The sequence below is a fragment of the Mixophyes fleayi genome, chromosome 1 (genome assembly GCF_038048845.1).
Source record: "Mixophyes fleayi isolate aMixFle1 chromosome 1, aMixFle1.hap1, whole genome shotgun sequence".
NCBI classification, from domain to species: Eukaryota; Metazoa; Chordata; class Amphibia; order Anura; family Limnodynastidae; genus Mixophyes; species Mixophyes fleayi.
In genome coordinates, this window is record NC_134402.1 from 33,621,083 (window position 1) to 33,642,395 (window position 21,313).

At 40.2% G+C, this 21,313-nt stretch overlaps 1 protein-coding gene across 4 annotated transcripts in view; it reads right to left on the minus strand.

Annotated features, from left to right (window-relative positions):
* LOC142104162 (piRNA biogenesis protein EXD1-like) overlaps nt 1–21,313 on the minus strand; it is a 100,521-nt gene that overhangs the window by 35,203 nt on the left and 44,005 nt on the right. For 2 of the 4 annotated variants that reach the window (XM_075188704.1, XM_075188697.1), the window contains exons 2-4: nt 13,152–13,303; nt 789–857; nt 272–338 (exon numbers count right to left, since the gene is read on the minus strand). In XM_075188704.1, coding sequence (XP_075044805.1) covers nt 272–338; nt 789–857; nt 13,152–13,303 — 288 coding nt within the window. The remainder of the gene's footprint in view (nt 1–271; nt 339–788; nt 858–13,151; nt 13,304–21,313) is intronic. The other 2 variants (XM_075188688.1, XM_075188680.1) reach the window with 1 other exon arrangement.

A 21,313-nucleotide genomic window follows, 5' to 3' on the forward strand; every position in this document is an offset into this window, starting at 1 on the left:
TATTTAATTGAAATGAGTAAACTGGACTTTGGTGACCTATACACAGTGCACCTTCCTGAAGATTTTACCTCCTCTCTATAGAGGTGCACATTTACTTTCTGAAGGCTACTCCCAAGAGTAGAGACAACATGCTCTTTATATGCACTGGGAGGACTATCAGGGAGCATCAAGATAATTTTTCATGAGCTTCATAAATGACCTTCCCAGATATTCATGAACAATAATTACTTATATTAAATTGCAAAAAAGAATACAAGAAGCTCTGCCTTACCTTTGCTTCTTTGGACTCTCTCCAAACACTTTTGTGCAACACGAATCGTGATCCATCTGTAATGCCACTGCAACAATAATACAATGATCAAAATTTCGGTAAGCATCAGTAGCCAAAAAGTCTACTATTTCTGGCACCCAGGTTGGCACTGAAGTCTAGAGATGCTGGGACCTTTGATTTCAACTCAGGGAGCTATCGACATGTTCTTCCATTGGTCACGTGGGCTCCTCCAGGTTCTCAGGTTTTCTCCTACTGTCCAAAGGTAGTTTAATTGGCTTCTGGCTAAACTGTCCCTAGACTGTTATTGTGTTTGTGTACTGTACTATGTAATATGTTGGTGCTATACAAAAAATTATCATAAAAGTCATTCTGCACGTTTCTCTACAAACCCAACAACTGCATTACATTATAAAACAAACGCTGTGCTTGTAAATGTTACATGTGCACACTCTACACCTGGCTATATTTAAATACAGTATTTCCCCCAATAAGTCCTTCAGAAAATATAGATTATTACCATCTAAAATATCAGGTGAAAAAAACATGTGGGTTCCAGCTTTTTCCACGTTGTTTGCCAAATCCTTAACTGCAAAATAATGGAATATGAGTCATTTAATTTAAATACAGTAATAGATTAAACTGTGTGTTTCATAGAAACATTTTCTACTTTTGATATAATATGCCCTTCAGACATTGGAATATCAAAGTATCAACAATCATTAAAATTGTATACATAATGGTATCGTATATACGGCAACTTAAAAAAGAATAGTTTAACAAAGTATTACCTTCATGCGCCGTTACAGCTATACCACATTTATGTAAAAGGAATTTCCATCTGAAATAATACCTGTACTGAATCACCTCCCTTCCCAATAATAGTACTTTAGAGTACTCACCTCAAAACTCACCTTTCTCAAAGCCTACCAACCATCCACTTAACCCCCATCTCCTCCACTCATTCTCCCCTCTCTCCCATTCCCTCAACCGGCTCCTCTTGTGCCTGGTCTGTTTTACCCTCCCTTAGGATGTAAGCTCGTATGAGCCGGGCCATCTTCCCTCCTGTCTCCTTACCCGTTCTTCTGCTCCGTGTCTATTGCATCTGCCTGCCTGGAGTTTCTGAAGTATTGGTACTTTTGTTTATTGTTCTGTACTGTTATACCCTGTATAGTCTACTGTTTGTACTATGTGCGGCGCTGCGGAAACCTTGTGGCGCCTAACAAATAAATGATAATAATAATAATAATAGGTGCTCCCTAAAACACGTAACTTCCCATCACTAACATGACAACTTGGCAAGCTATATATGAGCCACACAATGAAAGAATGAAAACAATTGTAACATTTATACAGAACATATTAATGTTGTCCTGGAATAGTCTTCTAAACACAATGAGGGACACTGAAATACAACTCAAATACGAGGATATTTGGCACTTACCGTAAAATCCATTTCTCTAAGTCCCATTCTACCGTGGAGGATATAGAGGCCAATGCTGGAGCTGGGAATTAAAACCCTTCACCAACTGCTGCTCAGTTGGAAATCCAATTGTTGTAAAGAAGGAATAACAATATTATTGTTGAGGTGTATCCCCAACACCATCGTGGGCTTGAATGTTGGCATGGTACGTAATACTACCCTGTCATTATGAAAAATCTAAAACGGTGAATTACAGGACCCCCAACTCAGAGAGCCTCCTGGCTGAAAAAATTGGAAATAAATTTTCCATGTCAGATATTTGAGTTCAACCTTCTCCAGTGGCTCAAAAGGTAGAAACTGTAACGACGACAAGACCAAATCAAGCGACCTTGGCCCAATGGGAGGAACATAGAGTCTAAATCCACAGAACTCCCTGTAAAAAGTCTGGAGCTCTGGGATGAGGACTAACTCTTTTTGAATATATATAGAGCAAAGCCCTGGACCTTTAGGGAACAGAGTCTCACCCACTGTCAAGACCATCTTGAAAAGAAAGAAGGCATGATAGCCTAAACGATGAAGTGTGGAATTCTTTATGCTATTCCCACTTCATGGTCATGGTTACATAAATTTGGCACCCTATATCTCAGAAACTATGAGGCCTAGAGAAGATACATTTTACATGGATTAGTAGATATGTGGTAGTATCAGGTGTACCAAGTCTCATGTAAATTTTAGTCGGTGGGTAGATGACTTTTCTTAAATCTGTGACATATGTTTCTAAGTCTGACCACGGTGATTCCCACAATAGACCAAACAACATTCTTCTGCAAACTCCAAAAATGTATGTGCATACATAGTGTAATACAGTTTTATTAACGTTTAACAATAAAGATAAAAGCAACTATGAGGCCTAGACAAGCACTAAAAGCTTATCTGAAAATGATTCTTGGAACAACAAGTGTCCTTCCTGTCAGTTTATTGGACCAGAGATGAACAGCAGTTGCCTGTGAATCAGTCCAGGAGAGGTAAGTTGACACCTGTAAGTATTTTGTCCACAAGACTTCTTCAGGAGATATAGGGAAAGATTCAATTACTGGCAATGTGGTGCGCAGATACCGCATTGCGCACATTGCCGGCAATTAAGGTACGAATCTCTGCTCGTTTTGGAAAAATGAACGTAGAGTTTCATCAAATCTCTGCCACAAAGTGTCTCACAGGCAGTCCGGAGACACTTCACGGGCTAATTGAATCTCCCTCTAGTCTTGGTTTATTTCATGGAGGAGTGTCTTTCTTCTTTCCACTGGACTCCAACCCAGTCTCCAGAACGTTACACTGTTATTTCTTTGTTTTATGTTATTTATATGGCTTATTGTTCACTTTAAGGATTTTTATAAGTACCTCCACTTATTTCACTTTATTTAGGCATAAACAGCTAGTTACTTAAAAAAAACATACTAAAGAAGTGACAATCAAGAAACTGTTTCATTGTTGAATAGCACCTCTGAAACATGCCAAAGGGCGATGATTTGACCATAGAATTGTTGTTTAGCTGTTTGTTTACCACCGTTAGAAAAAGGCAAAATTACTATAAAGTGCAGTTGCTCCATCTTGTTTTTTTTTTTCTTATTTGTTGCACAACTGGTATGTTTAGAGCCCTTCCCAGTCACCATAAACACCACCGTACTGTACTAGAGCATATAGTTCAGTTGCAGACTAAACATGAAGCCATCATATCAACTATAAGAACAAATATAATAGGGATCCTCGAATATTCATTCATGTTCCACCTTGGGCTTTGGACACTGTTTGGACACTTTTGCTTACCGAACATTGGTAGGAAAAGATGCTTACTTGTATGCTTGTAAACAACCCAATAGTAGTTTATTTAATGGATACTGCAAGTTGAATTCTATCTATAAATATAATACTATGCTCAGAGTTAATAAGCTGATAGAGTGGCTAGGTAAAGCATGGTACCTTACAACAATTGCCCCAGCAAAAGGGTATTGACAAGGGTCTATCTCACAAAACATTCAACCCTTCAGGAATATAGTCCTCATTCCCCGTGATTGGGACTTGGCTATGCATGTTTGTCTTTCTCTACATTTTTACTTTCTGGATCCAGAAGTATATGGTTATATTACACTTATTATTCCATAAGCACTAATATTACTGAGGAATTGTGTCATCCTAATTATTAGATCTGTGTTGATATGTTTTTTTATTTTTTACATCTGTTATATGAGACATATTAAACTTATATCTATTTTATACTTGGAAGCTATTACTCTTCCAGTGCCATTATTTTCTATATGACTTCAGTACTTTAGGGTTTCAATAGACCCTTAATGAGCAGCAGGGGAGTTGATAACACCAAGTATTAACATAAGGGCTATCGTCTAGTATTTTTACAGTACTTGAATATTGCATTACCATTTATTTTATGTTATCCATTTTGAATTTTTTATTTTTAATTTACATTTTATTATTTTCCTATCCCTATTAGCGCTGAACCTAAATCCTGTGGTGGGATATAGTTTGTTAGTTTCTATCTCACAAAACAAGCAACTGTGTTTTTCCACACCTGGTTGCTTTTTCATTGTAAGGTCTTAACATTTGAGTTACGTTAGGACCATACCACCTTCGAAGATAATGGACAGGATTTTACAAGAAATCAGAAACACTCGTTAAAAGCACAGTACCAAATACAGAAAAATAATATTGTTGCTTTACTTAACCTTTAAATTAATAAAAACACAAATTAAAAAGTGCACTAAAACCAATGTCCCTAACAGTTTGCTAATGAATATAATCAGGTAAATCTAAAATATCATTCCTTTCCCATAAAAACCAAATGCAGTATATAACCATATTATCTAATCCTAGAAATAGTAAGGACAAAGTTAAAAAAGAAGCAGCAGACCTAAAGTTAGTTAATTATGTGCAGAGATAGGGAGAAAAAACAAAGCCCATAAATCAAAATAAAATATCATAAATACAAAATGATTAAAATAAAAGTAAATATCTATATCAAGCATACAAAGTTCAAACAATGTGAAAAGGAGCATTTTAGTGGGTGTTTCTTGTGTTTTTTTTGCACACACTTATCCATTTGCAAAATGTAGGCATTACATTTATGAGATCATACATTATTTTTCTGCTTTTTATAATTGAAAACAACCTATATACGTTATGCTGCTACCTACCTTGATTGGCCATTCATGGTACAGATTGGGAACTCCATTGACCGAAAGTGTCCCAGATTGTGAGTGATGTTACTGACTGTGTGTGTGGACTCACTGTACAGCTAATGGGTAACACTGGTTATGACTGGTCTCCACCTTACAAGTTGTGGCCCCCAGACTAACCTCATTAGGCAGCATCTGACAGGACACAAACCAGTCAATATTTGACCAGTGATCAGGGTGAGCAGTGTCAGTGCCAGCAGTCTTAGATATCACTGGCCGGTCTCCAATACTCTGCAACTACTGATTGCCGGCCTTTCCAATTAGAATCCTTTACGACCCCAGCTGGGCTCAGGCTAGAGATGACATAACACCACTCAGCTGTTACCACTAACCTCCAGTACTGATGCTGGGAATCCCCAATCAACCGGCCACTATCAGAACCTGCTTCAGGACTGTACTAGGAAGTATAGCGGATATTTGTGTTTCTTCAACTCCTGTGTCCAGTCTCCATGACAGCAGCACACCCAGACCCGAATTTTCATCTGCTGTGTTTTTTCGGCAGAGTCCTCATAACAGCTAAGTATTATGCTGCTTTCACTGAGGTAAAGTCCATATCCTCTTGCAGGAATCCCTGTTGAAGTCCGATGGGGATCTTAGACTGTGTATTCGGTTGTGCCAGTCCCACCTGTTATTATCATCTGTGTGTGTGAACTCCCCTACAAATGCTGTTTTTCTCAGTTCTACAGGGTCGCTTGATATACTCTGCTGCATTCATTTGTTTGCTGCCTTACCAGTGCCAGCACTGCTGTGTATCTTATTGTATGTATCGTGCTGTTCAAACAGTGGCAGCACCTCTAAGAACCTTATTGCACACTATGCACTGTCCATGAGTGCCAATCCATCCATGTACCTTAGTACATGCTACACACTACCTAGACAGTGCCTACAAGCTCTGTGTCCCCTATTGCACGTTACCAAACCCCAACACTTCATGTACTCAGTTGTACCCCAAAATTCTGCCTAGTGCCAATCACCTCAGTATATTTCATTGGGACAACCTCTCTTTGTTACGCATCCATGCATCTTCCGTTGTGTGTGCCCCTGGAAATCAAAAATCTCACGTTCTGTCATGCAGTAACAAGTGGCATCTTACATAAACTCCAAGCTGTCCTAGATTCTGTCAGAGCTTCAGGCTTAACTACTAATCCTTCAAAATGTGTTTTAGTCTGAAATAAGCTAAATATCTGTTTTTCTATCAGATGTGGTCTAGTTAAACTGCAAACAGCAAAGGTGCAATCCAGCCAAAATTAGCCATGGCTTTTTACCGTAAAACCAGACCTGGGGGTAAATATATGAAGCTCTGATTTTTTCAACTCGCCGGAAATCGGTGACTTTGCAGGTAAAATTTAAAGCGCCGATGGCTTGTAAAGGCAAACTTGCAAGCCATCGCCGCTTTAAATTTTACCTGCAAAGTCGCCGATTTCCGGCGAGTTGAAAAAAATCGGAGCTTCATACATTTACCCCCTGGACTTTCCTGGTCTTAATGAGTCTACCTGGTTATACCACCATCTGCAGTCAATTAACTGTCTTCACCAAAGTTATGGTACAGTAGTTTGTAGAGGCAAATATAAATGTTCTGTTTGAGTAGGAGACCTAACCCACAGAACAACTAATCAATTACAGAAAAAGACTAGCAATAAATTGATCACAAGAGACACTAATGTACTACATATTGGGTAGGAGGTTCAGGCTCATTATAGACCATGCTCCACTCTTTACTCTCAACCTTACAATTTTACTAGAGCCAAGGGTAAAGGAAGGAAATGGTGATGCTTTCCATAGACTAGCAGCATGCACCCTTGTTGATGAAATAGGTGTGCGCAGAGAGATGTGTGTCTATGTAAGTCACGGTATGACTTTCACAGTTTATTTAGGGTCTCTGCTATGGTACCAATGTGGTAGGTCTATTTGTTTCATTCCAAGAAACCTAGCCTGTGTTTTCTCCTTAGCCCAGGTATGAGGTTTAGCTCTGGGCAGAGCTAGTAATAATTGGCATACCTGAGCTAATTAGAGTCTTTTATAAGCCTTCTGTTTATACATTGCCTTCTATTTCACAAACAACATGTGAATGTACTGACTATAAGGAGGCTTAAGTTTGTCAGCATAAAGTTATGTTGCTCTTGATGGCATTTAACTGTTTTGATTTTGTCAAGTTGGCGTAGAGAAGCCACCCAGTGAATGTGTACTAAGCACTAAGACACAAGGGTTTTATGTCGCTTTGTGCTGCAGTCCCATTGTTTGGACATATACACCAACAAGCACTGTCTTTAAAAGAATAACTGTGGAAAAGCAAACCCAAGTCACTGACCTAGCCCACCACCACCTACAGGTCAGCTTGTCACACTATCTATGGATAAACATCTTCCCTGGCTCCTCAGAAAGATCCTGCTCGCTACTAGATTTCATTATCTGGTTCTTGAATTCTACATTATTTGCTACTGCTAGGGGATGATATATTGTTTGGGTGGAGAGTGTTTACTGGTCCTTCAAACCTTACTTGAGCCGATAAACTTTGAGATGAGTAAGATAAATGTAAGGACATGGTCATTGGACTTTATACTGGACAAGCACCCAGGCCCTTGGAGGACTAAATCTCTCAATAAGTACATCATATATATTTCCTAGTCCAGAAAGATTGTGATATCGAACATGTTGTCATATTTGCAAAATATAATTTTATGAATTGTTGCTATTGTTTTTAATAAATATAGGCATAAGCTAGAAAATGGTGGTCTAAGAGGATTCCCTTATTTTGTATTCTGCTTTATGTGTGTTGAAAATCACCTACACTTGACATAGCAGATATGTAACTATTAATACATGTCAGTGTTCCTAAATGAAACACATTAGGTCACACCCTGCTCAAGGCTGGATAAATCAATAGCCAGCTACCCAATAGGCCTAGAACAATTACTTCAGGTTCCTACATTATGGCAGACTTATCTGTTGATGTCATTTCATGCACATCTTCCTTGTCTCGTTTCCTGGCTCCTGAATTCTGCATCATTTTACTCATGTCTGGAACGACCCACTCAGACCATCTCAATCAATACAAACCATGACCACGTCCATCACGTTCAAACCCCATTTCTTCCTAGTTAGGTCCAGTTATTATCAGGGGACCTGACTATTGAATAGTGCTTGGATGAGTAATACGTTTTAATGTTTTACAGAAACCCATTAAGCAGTTCTACACTAAATCCATCCCAAATTTACTTTGGAGGCTGCGAGTTTTCCAAGTCCCCGTAATGTGAAAAAAACAAACAATCCTGTGGTGTTTCACTACTAAAATTATAGCGCACCAAGCTGCAATGTTTATTTCATATTTCATATTTCTGTTTCCTTTCTATTTATTTATTTTCCATCATACAAATATTTTGCCATCCTGCCTCATAGGGTTTTGCTTTTACCATCTTTAGTATTTATCCTGCAATCATTTGAGCTGGTATTATACATTATTTGCTAAATATTGTTTTATTGTGTTTACATTTTTTTTTTTTTTTTACATTTAACCCCTTCAACATGAATCTTTTAGAAATGTCTTGCATGGGATTTCTAATTCAGCTATTTTGTGCATGATCTCATGCCTGCTTACTAGGAGAATCTCCATGGTGATGTCACTGATGCTATTCAAATTGAACACTACTGGTGCTCATCTGTGTAGACCCACCAGCAACCACAGTAGAAATGGGGTCAAACAGGGACATTTCTAGAATTATGTTTTTAAACATGATGATACTAAAATAGTCATATGTGCATTGCCTTACTGGGGAGTCTTTGGGTTGGGCTTGGGGTGTACTGAATCTGCTATCATCAACATCATCATCAACATTTATTTATATAGCGCCAGCAAATTCCATAGCGCTTTACAATTGAGAACAAACATTAATAAAACAATATTGGGTAATACAGACAGAGAGGTAAGAGTGCCCTGCTCGCAAGCTTACAATCTATGGGACAATGGGAGTTTAAAACACAAGGGCATGTGCTACATCATATTGCACATTGGATCGGCTAGATTGCAAAGGTAAAAAAGTATTGAGTGGGCTGTGTGTGTAGCAATGTTGGTCAGAGGGCTGTTGTCTTGTGTTAGCTGTTTTGAGGGTGGTAATAGGGTAACCTAGGGAGATTAAGATGGTGGTTGAGGAATATCATAAGCTTGTCTAAAGAGGTGGGTTTTCAGAGACCGTTTGAAGACTAAAGGAAAGTCTTACTGTGCGAGGGAGGGAATTCCACAAAGTGGGTGCAGCCCGAAAAAAGTCCTGTAACCGGGAATGGGAGGATGTGATGGGAGTGAAAGACGCAGATCTTGTGTAAAACGGAGGTGTCGAGTCGGGAGATATTTTGAGACAAGTGAGGAGATGTATGTCGGTGCAATTTTGTTGACGGCCTTGTATGTTAGTAGGATAATTTTATATTGGATTCGTTGAAATAGACAACCAATGAAGAGACTGACAGAGTGGCTCAGCAGAGGAAGAACGGTTTGCAAGGAAAATCAATCTGGCCGCTGCGTGCAAAATAGATTGTAGGAGTTCAAGTCTGACTTTGGGAAGACCAGTAAGGAGGGAATTGCAGTAGTCAATGCGGGAGATGATGAGTGCATAAATTAAGGTTTTTGCAGTGCCTTGTGTGAGATATGTGCGTATTCTGGAAATGTTCTTTAGATGTATGTAACATGATTTATATATACCGGTAAGTCTATGTGGGAAATAAATGATAGTTGTGAGTAAAGGATTACACCTAGGCAGTGAGCTTGCGGGGTGGGATTTATGGTCATGTTATCAATAGAAATGTCAGGCAGGAAGCTTCTGTTTTTGGTTGGGAATATTATTAAATCAGTTTTTGAAAGATTGAGTTTGAGTTGGCAAGAAAACATACAAGATGAAATGGCAGAAAGACAGTTAATAACGCGAAACACAGATGGTGAAAGATCAGGAGAGGATAGATAGATTTGTGCTTCATCCGCATAGAGATGATACTGAAATCCAAAGGAGCTTATTAATTTTCCAAGAGAAGTGGTGTAGATAGAGAAAAGCAGAGGACCTAGGACTGAGCTTTGTGGTTCTCCAACTGATAAAGGAAGCAGAGCAGAGTTGGATCCAGTGCTATGACTTATTTACACTTGTCAGAGATTGGTAGATGAGTTTAGCAAGAAAGGAGTTGATTTTAAAGCACGATTCAACAGCAGACAGATGGAAAAAGGATAAGTAACATAGAAATACAAATAAGTCAAGTGCAACATAAACAAGAACAGGATTCGGTCAGGAGCTCTGTCAGACAACATTATTAAGAACAAGATGAGGTTAGGCATATAGTTAGGCAACATAGTCAAGATTGTCAGGAACAAGATGAGGCAGGGCTACATGTAGGCATCATTGTCATATGCAAGATGCAGTCTTGAGCACCAATCATGACAACCTGCAGTAGTCAAGAACAAGTAGAGGTCATAAACACTGTCAGACAACCTAGTCGAGAACAAGGTGAGGTCATAATCACTGTCAATACAACCTAGTCAATAACAAGGTGAGGTCATAAACACTGTCAGACAACCTAGTCAAAAACAAGGTGAGGTCATAAACACTGTCAGACAACTTATTCAATAAAAAGGTGTGGTCATTGGCACTGTCAGACAACCTAGTCGAGAACAAGGTGAGGTCATAAACACTGTCAGACAACCTATTCAATAACAAGGTGTGGTCATTGGCACTGTCAGACAACATACTCAAGAACAATGTGAGGTCATAAACACTGTCAGACATCCTATTCAATAATGAGATGTGGTCATTGGCACTGTCAGACAACCTACTCAAGAACAAGGTGAGGTCATAAACACTGTCAGACAACCTATTCTATAACAAGGTGTGGTCATTGGCACTGTAAAACAACCTAGATCTTAACAAGATAAGGTTATAAGCACTAGTGTAGAACAAGATTATGTCATGCACCAGGCAGGCAAAATATGAAGAATACAGTTTCAGACTGTTATGTTCGTTTTGTCGCTTACCAATAAACATTGTCCAATGCCATTATTGAGGTTCCAACGCACAAAGATATTTATTTGCAAAATATAGCAGGATTTACAGTAAGCCATCATAACGCATAAAAGATATTACAATAAAGCAGGAAAGTATAAAAACCTGAATACATTACGTATGTGCTTCCCCTGGACCCAGGTTCAGATATAGTCATGTCTGTTGTCAGAACAATGGCCCAGGGAAGCCTGCTTATATGCAGCTTCAGTTTACAAATAAACACTGATGATGTCACTATGTACACAGATAATACTGAGAGAGGTATTCATTGGTCCAGGGTAAAGATGTTCCAGTTGTCTGCTGGTCATAGGTCAGTTCATTTGATCTTCAACAAAGGGTGGGGGCAACTTCCCCCAACTGTTGTCTACATGTCTTCCCGCCAAATAACCAGTTCAAACTGACCGACACACAAAGTACTTTTGAGTATTAATTTCATATTGTTCATAACTTGCAACCACTATATGTGATCGCTTATCTATCGAAACCGGGATAATGCTGATGAATTAAGCTTTAATATGAGACCAAACTCTTTACCTTTTAGGGGCCCTGAACCACTAATACCTTTACTATAGTTTTATCTATGTATAAATAATCTCTACAACATTTTACTAATAAATAAAAGTGGATTGTAACCTTAATAAATGTATATAATTTACAAGTGTAAATGTGAATGTAAATATGTGTGTATTAATCTGTGCGATTGCGTCATAACACATGGCGTACTAATCACAAACGCACGGTAAACAACATTAATTCATTTCGTTTACTTCATCCAATTATTTGACTTTCAAAAGACACAGGCAGGCAATAGAGCCAAATATAAAATAACATTAGGAGTACTGTTGGGCAGCATGGTTAATAACTGAAGGTTGTGTAGAAACAGGCAGACACCATTATCGAGAATAAGATAGGCCAGATGTACAGTTAGACTACATAGTTAAGAACAAGATACGTCTTGAATAGAGGCAGGCAGTAAAGATAAGAATAAAATAAGGTCTTGAACACAGGCGACATTGTTAAGCACAGGACGAGGTAATGGGCAGAGGTAGGCAACATTATCAAGAACAAGACGAGGTGATTGCCAAAAGCTCTCAAAGTTGGTGGAGCTTATTCCTTATATAGTAAGATTAAAGGTAGTTGTAGAAAAATGGAAATGCTTTGACATAGTTGTCTAATTGTCTAAAAATGAGCAATGTAATCAGGCAAAGCAGTAAACGTTAGATTTCCTCTAAAGTTTTATTTAGAGAGGTTTCATTTTCAGAGCTCTCACAAGAGGAAGGAGGGTTGTTGGATGACTTTAATTATGACAATGCTGGAAGAAGAGCCATGGTCATTCCTTTTAGATTAGCTCCTCACATTTTTGTTGTGTCTAATTACAGTGCAACATTTCTGAGATGAACTGTTTAATGAAGTGAAGGTTAACAGGCGGCCCCAGGGCCACACACAGCCCTCAAAGCCCTCACCCTACGCCCCCTCCAGTACTTTCTGCTTTATTTTCAGATTTGTTTATTAAAGTTTGTAACACTTCTTTAACATGCCAGCAGATATGTTATTACAGATAGGTGTCTCTTTCTTTTATTTAATGTATTATTTTAACTAATTACTGAGATTAAGGGCTAGATTTACTAAACTGCGGGTTTGAAAAAGTGGAGATGTTGCCTATAGCAACCAATAGGATTCTAGATGTTATTTTGTAGAATGTACTAAATAAATGACAGCTAGAATCTGATTGGTTGCTATAGGCAACATCTCCACTTTTTCAAACCCGCAGTTTAGTAAATATACCCCTAAAGGTAAGAGGTTTAAAGGAGAAATTTATCAAGTTGCCTATCACTGGTTTCAAGGATATTTCCACATCAATGTATAATTCTTGTAATATAATATAATGTAATATAATATAATAGGTGGGTAAAGGGATCTTTAAAATAGTGCTACCTACAGCGGGTCTTCGGCTGCCTCCTGTGAAGCTCCTTCAGGGGTTACAATAGAGGAGCGTGCACAGAAATACGACACAGGCTGCAGATAGAACATTTGGGATATCTGAGTTCTTTACGCAAGGGGGTGTTCTAGCTTATTATACACTTAACACTGGATAATACAGTGAATTTTATCTTAACTTTTGGAGAATACTGATTTAAAGAGACAAGTATACCTTTAGCAAGTAAATATTTTAGAGTTACCTTTACACAGCATAACAGAGTGACCACGGTCAACATGTATCAAGACCCCCTGATAGACCCCATACGTCATTGTAACGGTCACTTTTCTGCCAGTGATCCTGCTCAAGAAATTATAGTCAAGCTCATTGTTCTGGTTTTCAATGATCCACCTCCTGGTTAACAAGAAAAATCATAGCCAAATGTTGGTTACCATGCGATCCTCAGTTCCTAAAGCAGCTAGAATCTGTTAGTACATAATATATGGAATGGAGAACACCCTACTGTAAAAGATAGGGATATCTTAATTTACTTTGGAGCTCCACGATTGTATAAAACCATAAAGCTGCAGGCTGATCACTTTTATACAGTATATGGAACTCCAAGGTTACTTTCTATTTCCTTATACATCACAGAGGAACGTGCATTTTTCATTAAAATACACACATAGTCGTTTTTAGCAAAGACATTGGGCCTGATTCATTAAGGAAAGTAAACCAAATAAATTAGTAACTTTGCACCTTGGCAACACCATGTTGCATTGGAGAGGGAGGTACATTTAAAATGTGATGGCAGATTTATAGTTGGGGTAGGGCATGTCCTAGATCAACTTTAAATTTCAGTGTACAAATAAAGCTATCAAGTATTTGTGTGCTACAGGACAAAACAGCCAGTATTTATCTTATGTGCAAAATATTAAACTAATGTGCACCCCTTGCATTGTAACATGGTTTTGTCCATAAGAAAACGTACTCATTTTTTGCCTTACTTTTCTTAATGAATCAGGCCCATTAAGTTATGTTTTTATTATTATCTTGTTAAATGTTTTGGTAAACTTGCCTTTTTTTTGTTTAATAATGACTTAATTTTAATGAAAACTGATTGGTGATTATACTTGTTAGGATCACCACTGGGTGATTTGTGGGTAGCGTGATTTCTGGATGCATTAACTAAGATAGAAGAGTAAGGAATGAAGCAAATAAACTGTATTTGTTTAAAGAGAGGAAGTAAAGCCAATATTAACTTATATTAAAGGCTTTGCATTATGGGGTTGAATAATGTACCTGAAATAACTAGAAGTGATTATACTGTGTGGATTGATGGATTCATACACAGTTTAGGAGCCATTGTGCCGTAGTATCGTAACTGACTGCAGTCTCAAGTGTTTGACATGTTAGATTCCACTGGGACACTGTCGTAAATAGGAGGAGCTTCAGCTGTCTCTCATAGAGGGCCTGATTCCCTAAGGAATGCAAAGCAGAAAATAGGAGTAACTTTGCACCTTGGCAAAATCATGTTCTATTGGAGGAGGAAGTAAATTTAAAATGTGGGGACAGTCACATCTCACGACCAACTACAAGGTGAAGTCTCTCTTTTGAAAGACAAAGTGTCAGACCTCGAGGACCGCTCACGTAGGAACATTATTAAAATAAGGGGCATTCTGGAATCGGTTTCTGGTTCTGACCTTGAGAACTACGCTATGTCACTGTTTTGGAAACTGGTGTCTACTGTGGAAGACAAAGATCTCCTGATTGCCCGCATCCATCGATTGCCTCGTCCACACATTGCGCTAGGCAACCAATCGAGGGACACTCTCCTTAGAATTCACTTCTTCACCATCAAGGAGGCTATCCTTCATGCCGCTCAGAATGCTGACAACAGGGACATACTTGTGACCTTCAACTTCTCCAGGACCTTTCCTTAACGACTATTAAAAAAAGGCGTTCCTTGCAACCAATCACGTCAGCTTTACTGGCCAATGATGTCCCTTATCGGTGGGTGTCACGAACGCAAAGCTTGTCTCAGATACAGCAATTTCAACAGCTTGCCGTGACTGGCATCACCTTAGTCACTTACCAATGATTACACCTTTTCTGCCACCATGAAGTATTTACTATGGCGTCCTTACGTTCACCAAAACCACTTATTAATGTTCCACACGTAAATCACATACACATGTAGCATGAGCCTCACCGGGCTTCGTAAATTCACAAAGAATTACAGAGAACACACTAGATTAAATGTATTTAATCTGAAAAATGTTTCCAAGACTTAGTTACAAAAAAGTTAATAACAAGACATGCAATAAGTTGCACAAATAAGTTTCAGAAAGACTTGGAGTGTGTGAGGGAACACAAGTGAGAAACATGAGACATTTCAGTCTTGATAGACCACCTCATGAAAATACACAATGTTATGTCTAAAGCAGAAGATTTTAGAATTGAAGCAGGGGTTAATTATAATATGAAGCCCAGGGAGACGAGACTTTGTTGAAGGAAACGGAGGAGCCCCTAAGCACGCTCATGATATGTTCCATCTGATAGGTGTGCCAGACCCGACCACAGACCATTTGGAGAGTTGGGGGTGTTTGATTTTTCCAGTAGGCAGCTATTTGACAGGTAGCTGCGCTGATTATATGCCGAAGCTTATGGGTATGTGTTGGGAGGTCTGGGAGAGATAGGGGCAATAACACATGCTTAGGATCGGAGGGCACAGGAGTGTCGAGAATAGCCGTTACTAATGCGAGAACTTCTGTCCAGAACGGGCGCAATTTGGGGCAGTCCCACCAAGTGTGTAAGAAGGTGCCAATGTGGCCACAATCTCTCCAACATGTTGGAGTTGTTTGAGGATATATAGTATGGAGCCTAGAAAGAACCTAGTACCATCTATACAGCAATTTATTGGCGTTTTCTTTAATACGGACATTTATGGAACAATGTGCTGTCCACTCATAGATGTCTGACCATTCTTCTGGATCTAGAGATGTTCCCAAATCTGCCTCCCACTGTGTCTGAAAACGGTCCTTGGCCTCCGTGGAGGTGGGGAGTAGGGCATAGTATTAAAGCAGAAGATTTTAAACCCTTCTTGCATGCCTCTTCACACCCACCTTAGGAATTACATTTTCAATTAAGTCAAATTGATTCCCAAAATGACACAGGGCTTTCAAAGTAAATTATCTATCACTAAAATATATCTTTGGCACCTCAGAGGATCTTTTACCTCTGCTTCTGCTTGAGTGGCTAGATGGTTTACAACTTTGAGGCTTCAAAGTTCCTCCTAGATGCTTATCTATCTCTAGGCCTGGCTAATTTTAAAAGACTCTTGGTCAATTGCACAGGTCACTTAGGTCAGTCAGCAAAGCATACTTTGAGAGGTTATATAAAATAGTCACATTGTCATACATCAATTCAACAGAAAATAACAATCAGTCATTAGATATAGTACATAATCGTCACAGTGGGGCTTCCTGGTTAAACTGTTAATTCAACGTGACGGTTCCACATATGTTATCTCATCACTGGAAGTGGGATCTAAGCTATTGGAGGAAAGGCAAATTTCTCCTTCGTCAGGTCCAGCTCCACAGAAATCCCCACTACACACTGAATGGTCTCAAGTTCAGAAGAACTAGATACTTCTCTATATCTATTTGGGACTGTCTATATCCTTGTCTCCAAATGGATGACTATATCCACCTTTGTGAAATTATGTTTATGTTATAGGCCATATTGCCACATTCTAGCATTGTAGATCTTAGTTTAACATAACTCCTTTTGTAGCCTTATTTCAGCCAGTCTTCCCCTGCAGGGACTGCCTTGGGGCGCCAGTCCCCTCTGGGGGCGCGGGAGTGCCAATGCCTAGACAGTCCTCAATGAAAGTGGAATATGTTGTATTTTACAGCTTGTTTACTACTTACTGTGTTGAGTAAACTTACTCTTTATCCATATATAGGTTCCATTCTAATGTTTCATTATTTCATTGTCCGATCACTGTGTGATTAATGCTTTTGGCTTCCCCTTCTTTTTGACTAGGTTGTCGCATGGGTGGCTTACAGCTTCTCCACCACCCCCACATTACCTATTTTGCCACTGCCTCTCCTCTGTGGCAAATACTCTAGTCCCGTTTCTTGGTCACATTCTGTTTTTCCTCTTTTTGATTTTACTCTTGTCCAACCCCTCCTACCCTCCCTCCCAATTCATTGCTCATAGAACAATCTTTCCTGACTGTTTACCTCCGTAAAACCTTCCCCTCCACCATCCACCATCTAGACAATGGTAAAATGTTAGGGGCTTCAATTTCCCCAATAAAAGCAGATTAGCACTCACTATTTTTCATAAACGTAGGGCAGATGTTGTGTCCTTCTTTTCCTCACACTCCCCTCCACATTTCGTGACCCTAGGTTCCCAACCTCTTACTCTGCTAACGGCCCATTTAAAAGAAATGGGGTTTCCATCCTGTTTAGCATGCAGGTGCAATTCACCCTCCACATAAAAATGGTAAACAAGTCGGGTCACTATCTTATCCTGGTGGGACCCCTAGATGAGCAGCAGGTGACCATAGTGTCTCTATATGCCCCCAACTCCCGCCAAGTACTCTTTATTAAAACAGAGCTTCAGGAAGTGTGTAGGGTACATCAGGGCCACTTGATCATACTGGGAGACTTCAACTTAACTTTGGACCCCAAAGTAGATAAATCTCAGACCCCCCCCCCCCCACATATCTAGTACAAGTGCTTTGGTGGGCCCTCCCTTTCATTTCGTAAATTATTGGCGGAACATAATCTTTATGATCTATGGCGGGTCAATTCTCCAGATCCTAGGGAATACACTTATTATTCAACGGTCCACAATTCCTATTGAAGGATCGACCTGATTCTAACTGATACATGAACTTTGCAACACAATGGCTCAGTGAAAATCTCAACTAGTACATGGTCCTGAAACCTCCAACAAGCTAAAGTCCCCCCTAGACGCTAGAGAATGCTGTCTTACCTCCTCTCCTCTCTAGAACCTAGATTTGCCCTCTCAGAAGCAGAAGCTCTATCTCCAAACCAACAGTCCAGATGACACATCCCTCTCTATGCATTGGTGCGCCCTAAAGGCAGTTATCCGGGGTAAGGCTATTCAAATAGGGGCCTGTCTGAAAAAGCAATACTTACAACATCAAAAAGACCTTGAATCTTAGGTAACACAAATACAGCTTCAAAATCAGACTAACCTTTCCAAATCCTTCCAAAAAGAACTGAATGGCATAAGGAAACAACTTAATACCTTTTTTTACCTCTCGCATGAAATCTTCCCTATCAAGCTACGTCAGAAATGTTATGCTTTAGGTAATAGGGTAATACAGCTAGTAGGTTGTTAGCGCACAAGCTTAGAGACAAACAGACTCAGAATAAGATTAAAATGCTTCATGACTCCTGTGGGAATAAGTCCTACAACCCATCTGATATTGTGAACCTATTCGCCAAACATTTCGCTGACCCCTACAATCTGCGAGATGACAATAGTTTGCCACAACCAACACCAGCCTCAGTTTCTGCTTTTTTACATCATCTGCGCCTCCCAACCCTTGATGCCAATAGCCTGACATCTCTCAACCTCCCCTGCTCCCATCAGGAAGTAGAAGCAGTCATTAAGATACTGCCAAAGGATAAAGCCCCTGGTCCAGATGGATACGTTAATTCTTTCTATACTACATTTCAGGAGGCTCTGGCTCCACTCATCACCGCTTTGTACAATAACGTGATGAGCGGAGGTAGATTTCCAGCGGAAATGCTGGATCATTATGATAGTGAAGCCAAGTAAAGATCACTCGGACTGAAAAATTATAGACCTAATGCCCTAATTAACACTGATGTAAAGATCTTTGCTAAAGTAATTGCCACCAGGTTGAATCCATTTCTCCCTCATCTCATCCATCCGAACGAAGTGGGATGTATACCTGGTTGCCAGGTGTCAGATAATACTAGGCAAATTTTAAATGTGATCGATTTAGTACAGGACTCTGCAGCAGAGTGTCAGGCACCGTCCCCGCACGCTCCATAACAACCAGGGACGGTCACCTTCCTCCGCGGTCTGCACGTCCTATTTCTAAGCAAAGGGACATCTCATTCCCCTTCCTGTTGAGCCGACGTTGGGAGTGCATGCGCAGCCTATCGCGTCCTCGTTGCTAGACACTGTTTGTGTCTCCTGTTGGCTGTTTCCTGACCGCCGATTCCACTGTCCACCAATCAGGAACGTTTTCTCTCTATTTAAGGAAGCCTCTTGCACCCTAATGGTGCCAGAGGCTGATAGCGTTCCTGCTTGTCTCCCTGCTTCCTACTTGACCGCCTATGTATTGACCCAGCTTCTCCTGACTCTGCTCTTGGATTTCCCTTTGGCCAATCTACACTTCTGGTTTTGACCCCTGGCTTCCTGACTCCGTTTTGCCTGCTGCCTTGGTACCTCGCTTGCCCACACGGTTTGACCTCAGCTTGCATGTCTATGTCTGTTCACCTATTACTTCGCTGGTGGCTAACTCGGAGGTCCATGACCTACATGTCTCTTGCAGCAAACTCCCTTGCAGGGGTCCCTGGCGAAGACCAGAGGCATGTCCGACTTTGCTCCTCTTACCTTAGCAGCGCCAATACCAGCAAGTGACCTTCAGTCCAAATAATTCCGTGACACAGAGTATGTCTTGCTATCTTTAGATGTGGAAAAATACCTATACACTCAGGACCTTTTGCCCTCCTTCAGGAACGTTTTGATATACCCTCTAAAGACATATTCAAGTATTCCCAAATTCGTCACTGGGTGGGATCGGTTTCCAAGTCGCCCAACTCAGTCTTTATCTCCGGCCCCAGTGTTAGATAGATTAATGAAGGGCTCCAATAAATGTGGGATCACTTTCTGGTACCAGTATCTTCAATCCCTACTCATTCCACCCAGGGCAACCTCTCAGCCACACTGGCAGTCAGACTTTAATCTTCCTCTCTCTCAGCAGCAATGGGAGACTATCTATACTGCCTCTCACCGTATGTCTAAGTATGTTAACCACACTGAGATGCATGCAAAACTAGTTAACAGACTCACCCCGGCCAGGCTCCATGTTAACTGGCCCTCTCAATCCAAATTTTGTTGACATGCCCGCTCATCCAACTTCTTTGGAGGGAAGTGTTTTATCTCAAATCTGTTGTATTGAGGTGCCTGTGGACCCAGGTGGTGGTGCTGCTCCATCTTTATCCCACCTCTGTCCCTAAGCAAGATCAGTATCTTCTGGGTCACATTATGATAGCTACCAGAGCTGCCATAGCCCAATCTTGGAAGCCGCTGATCCCCCTTGCCCTGCCCAATATCATCTCCAAAGGATTTTGTAGAAGTTCCTGGGCAGGGAGGTTTCTGTCCTCCCTGAGCTCACCTTGACATCTGGGTTACGGTTTGACAGGTGTACTGCCCCAGTCAAACTCCCCAGCTGGATCAAACTCCAGCTTCGAGATGGAAACGATTGATATGCCCTACTCCACGTCTGTCTCAGCCCCTATAATGAAATGGTTTAAGTGGCATGAATGTATCACAGATGGTGCGGGAGCCACCAGGGGACCTACCTCTCCCTCACCCTTACTTGAACCTCCTCAGGATGTCTAATGTTTCCCATGTCGATTTTCATCAATATAATCTGCTCTTTAATCTGTTATTTGGGTTTTTTTCATGGTCTTTTCTTCTCCACTGTTGCATGTTTCAGTTATTTATATGTGGTAACACTCATTCAGCAATCCCCCTTTCCCCCCTCAAGGGTGCCCGCGTGTTCCCCTTTTTGTTCTCTCCCTTTTTCTTCTATACCCCAAATAACATGCAAAGCTTTAACTAATAAAATTTATTGATGGAAAAATAAATGTGAGGACAGACTTCTAGTTCAGATAGGGCACGTCCTAGATCAACTTTAAATTTCAGTGTAAAAATAAAGCTATGAAGTACTTGTTTGCTACATGAAAAAGCAGCCAGTATTTATCTTATGTGCAAAATAATAAACTAATATGCACTCCTTGCATTGCAACATGGTTTGTACAGGAGCAAGGAGCAAATTGACTCCTTTTTTGGCTTTGCTTTGCTTAAAGAGTCAAGCCCAGAGTGTGCAGATAATGCTTTATAAATGCTTTTTAAAGGATCAATAAACATATATGTAAAATATTTTTTATTTAAATCTCCCCTTCTCCATTGTTCTCTGGCTCTACAGTGCGTCAGTCAGCAGCCCTGTCAGAGATACAGTCTGCCACATCTTCGGCTCACCGTCCATGCACGTTTGTACTGGCACACCTGATACAACCCGGGCAATCCTTCAATGCACAGACCAGAGAGGGGTGTTGGGAGTGATATAATGGCACCTGAGTTCTTTATCAACAATTGCTGCAGCGTTGACGCCTCACACAC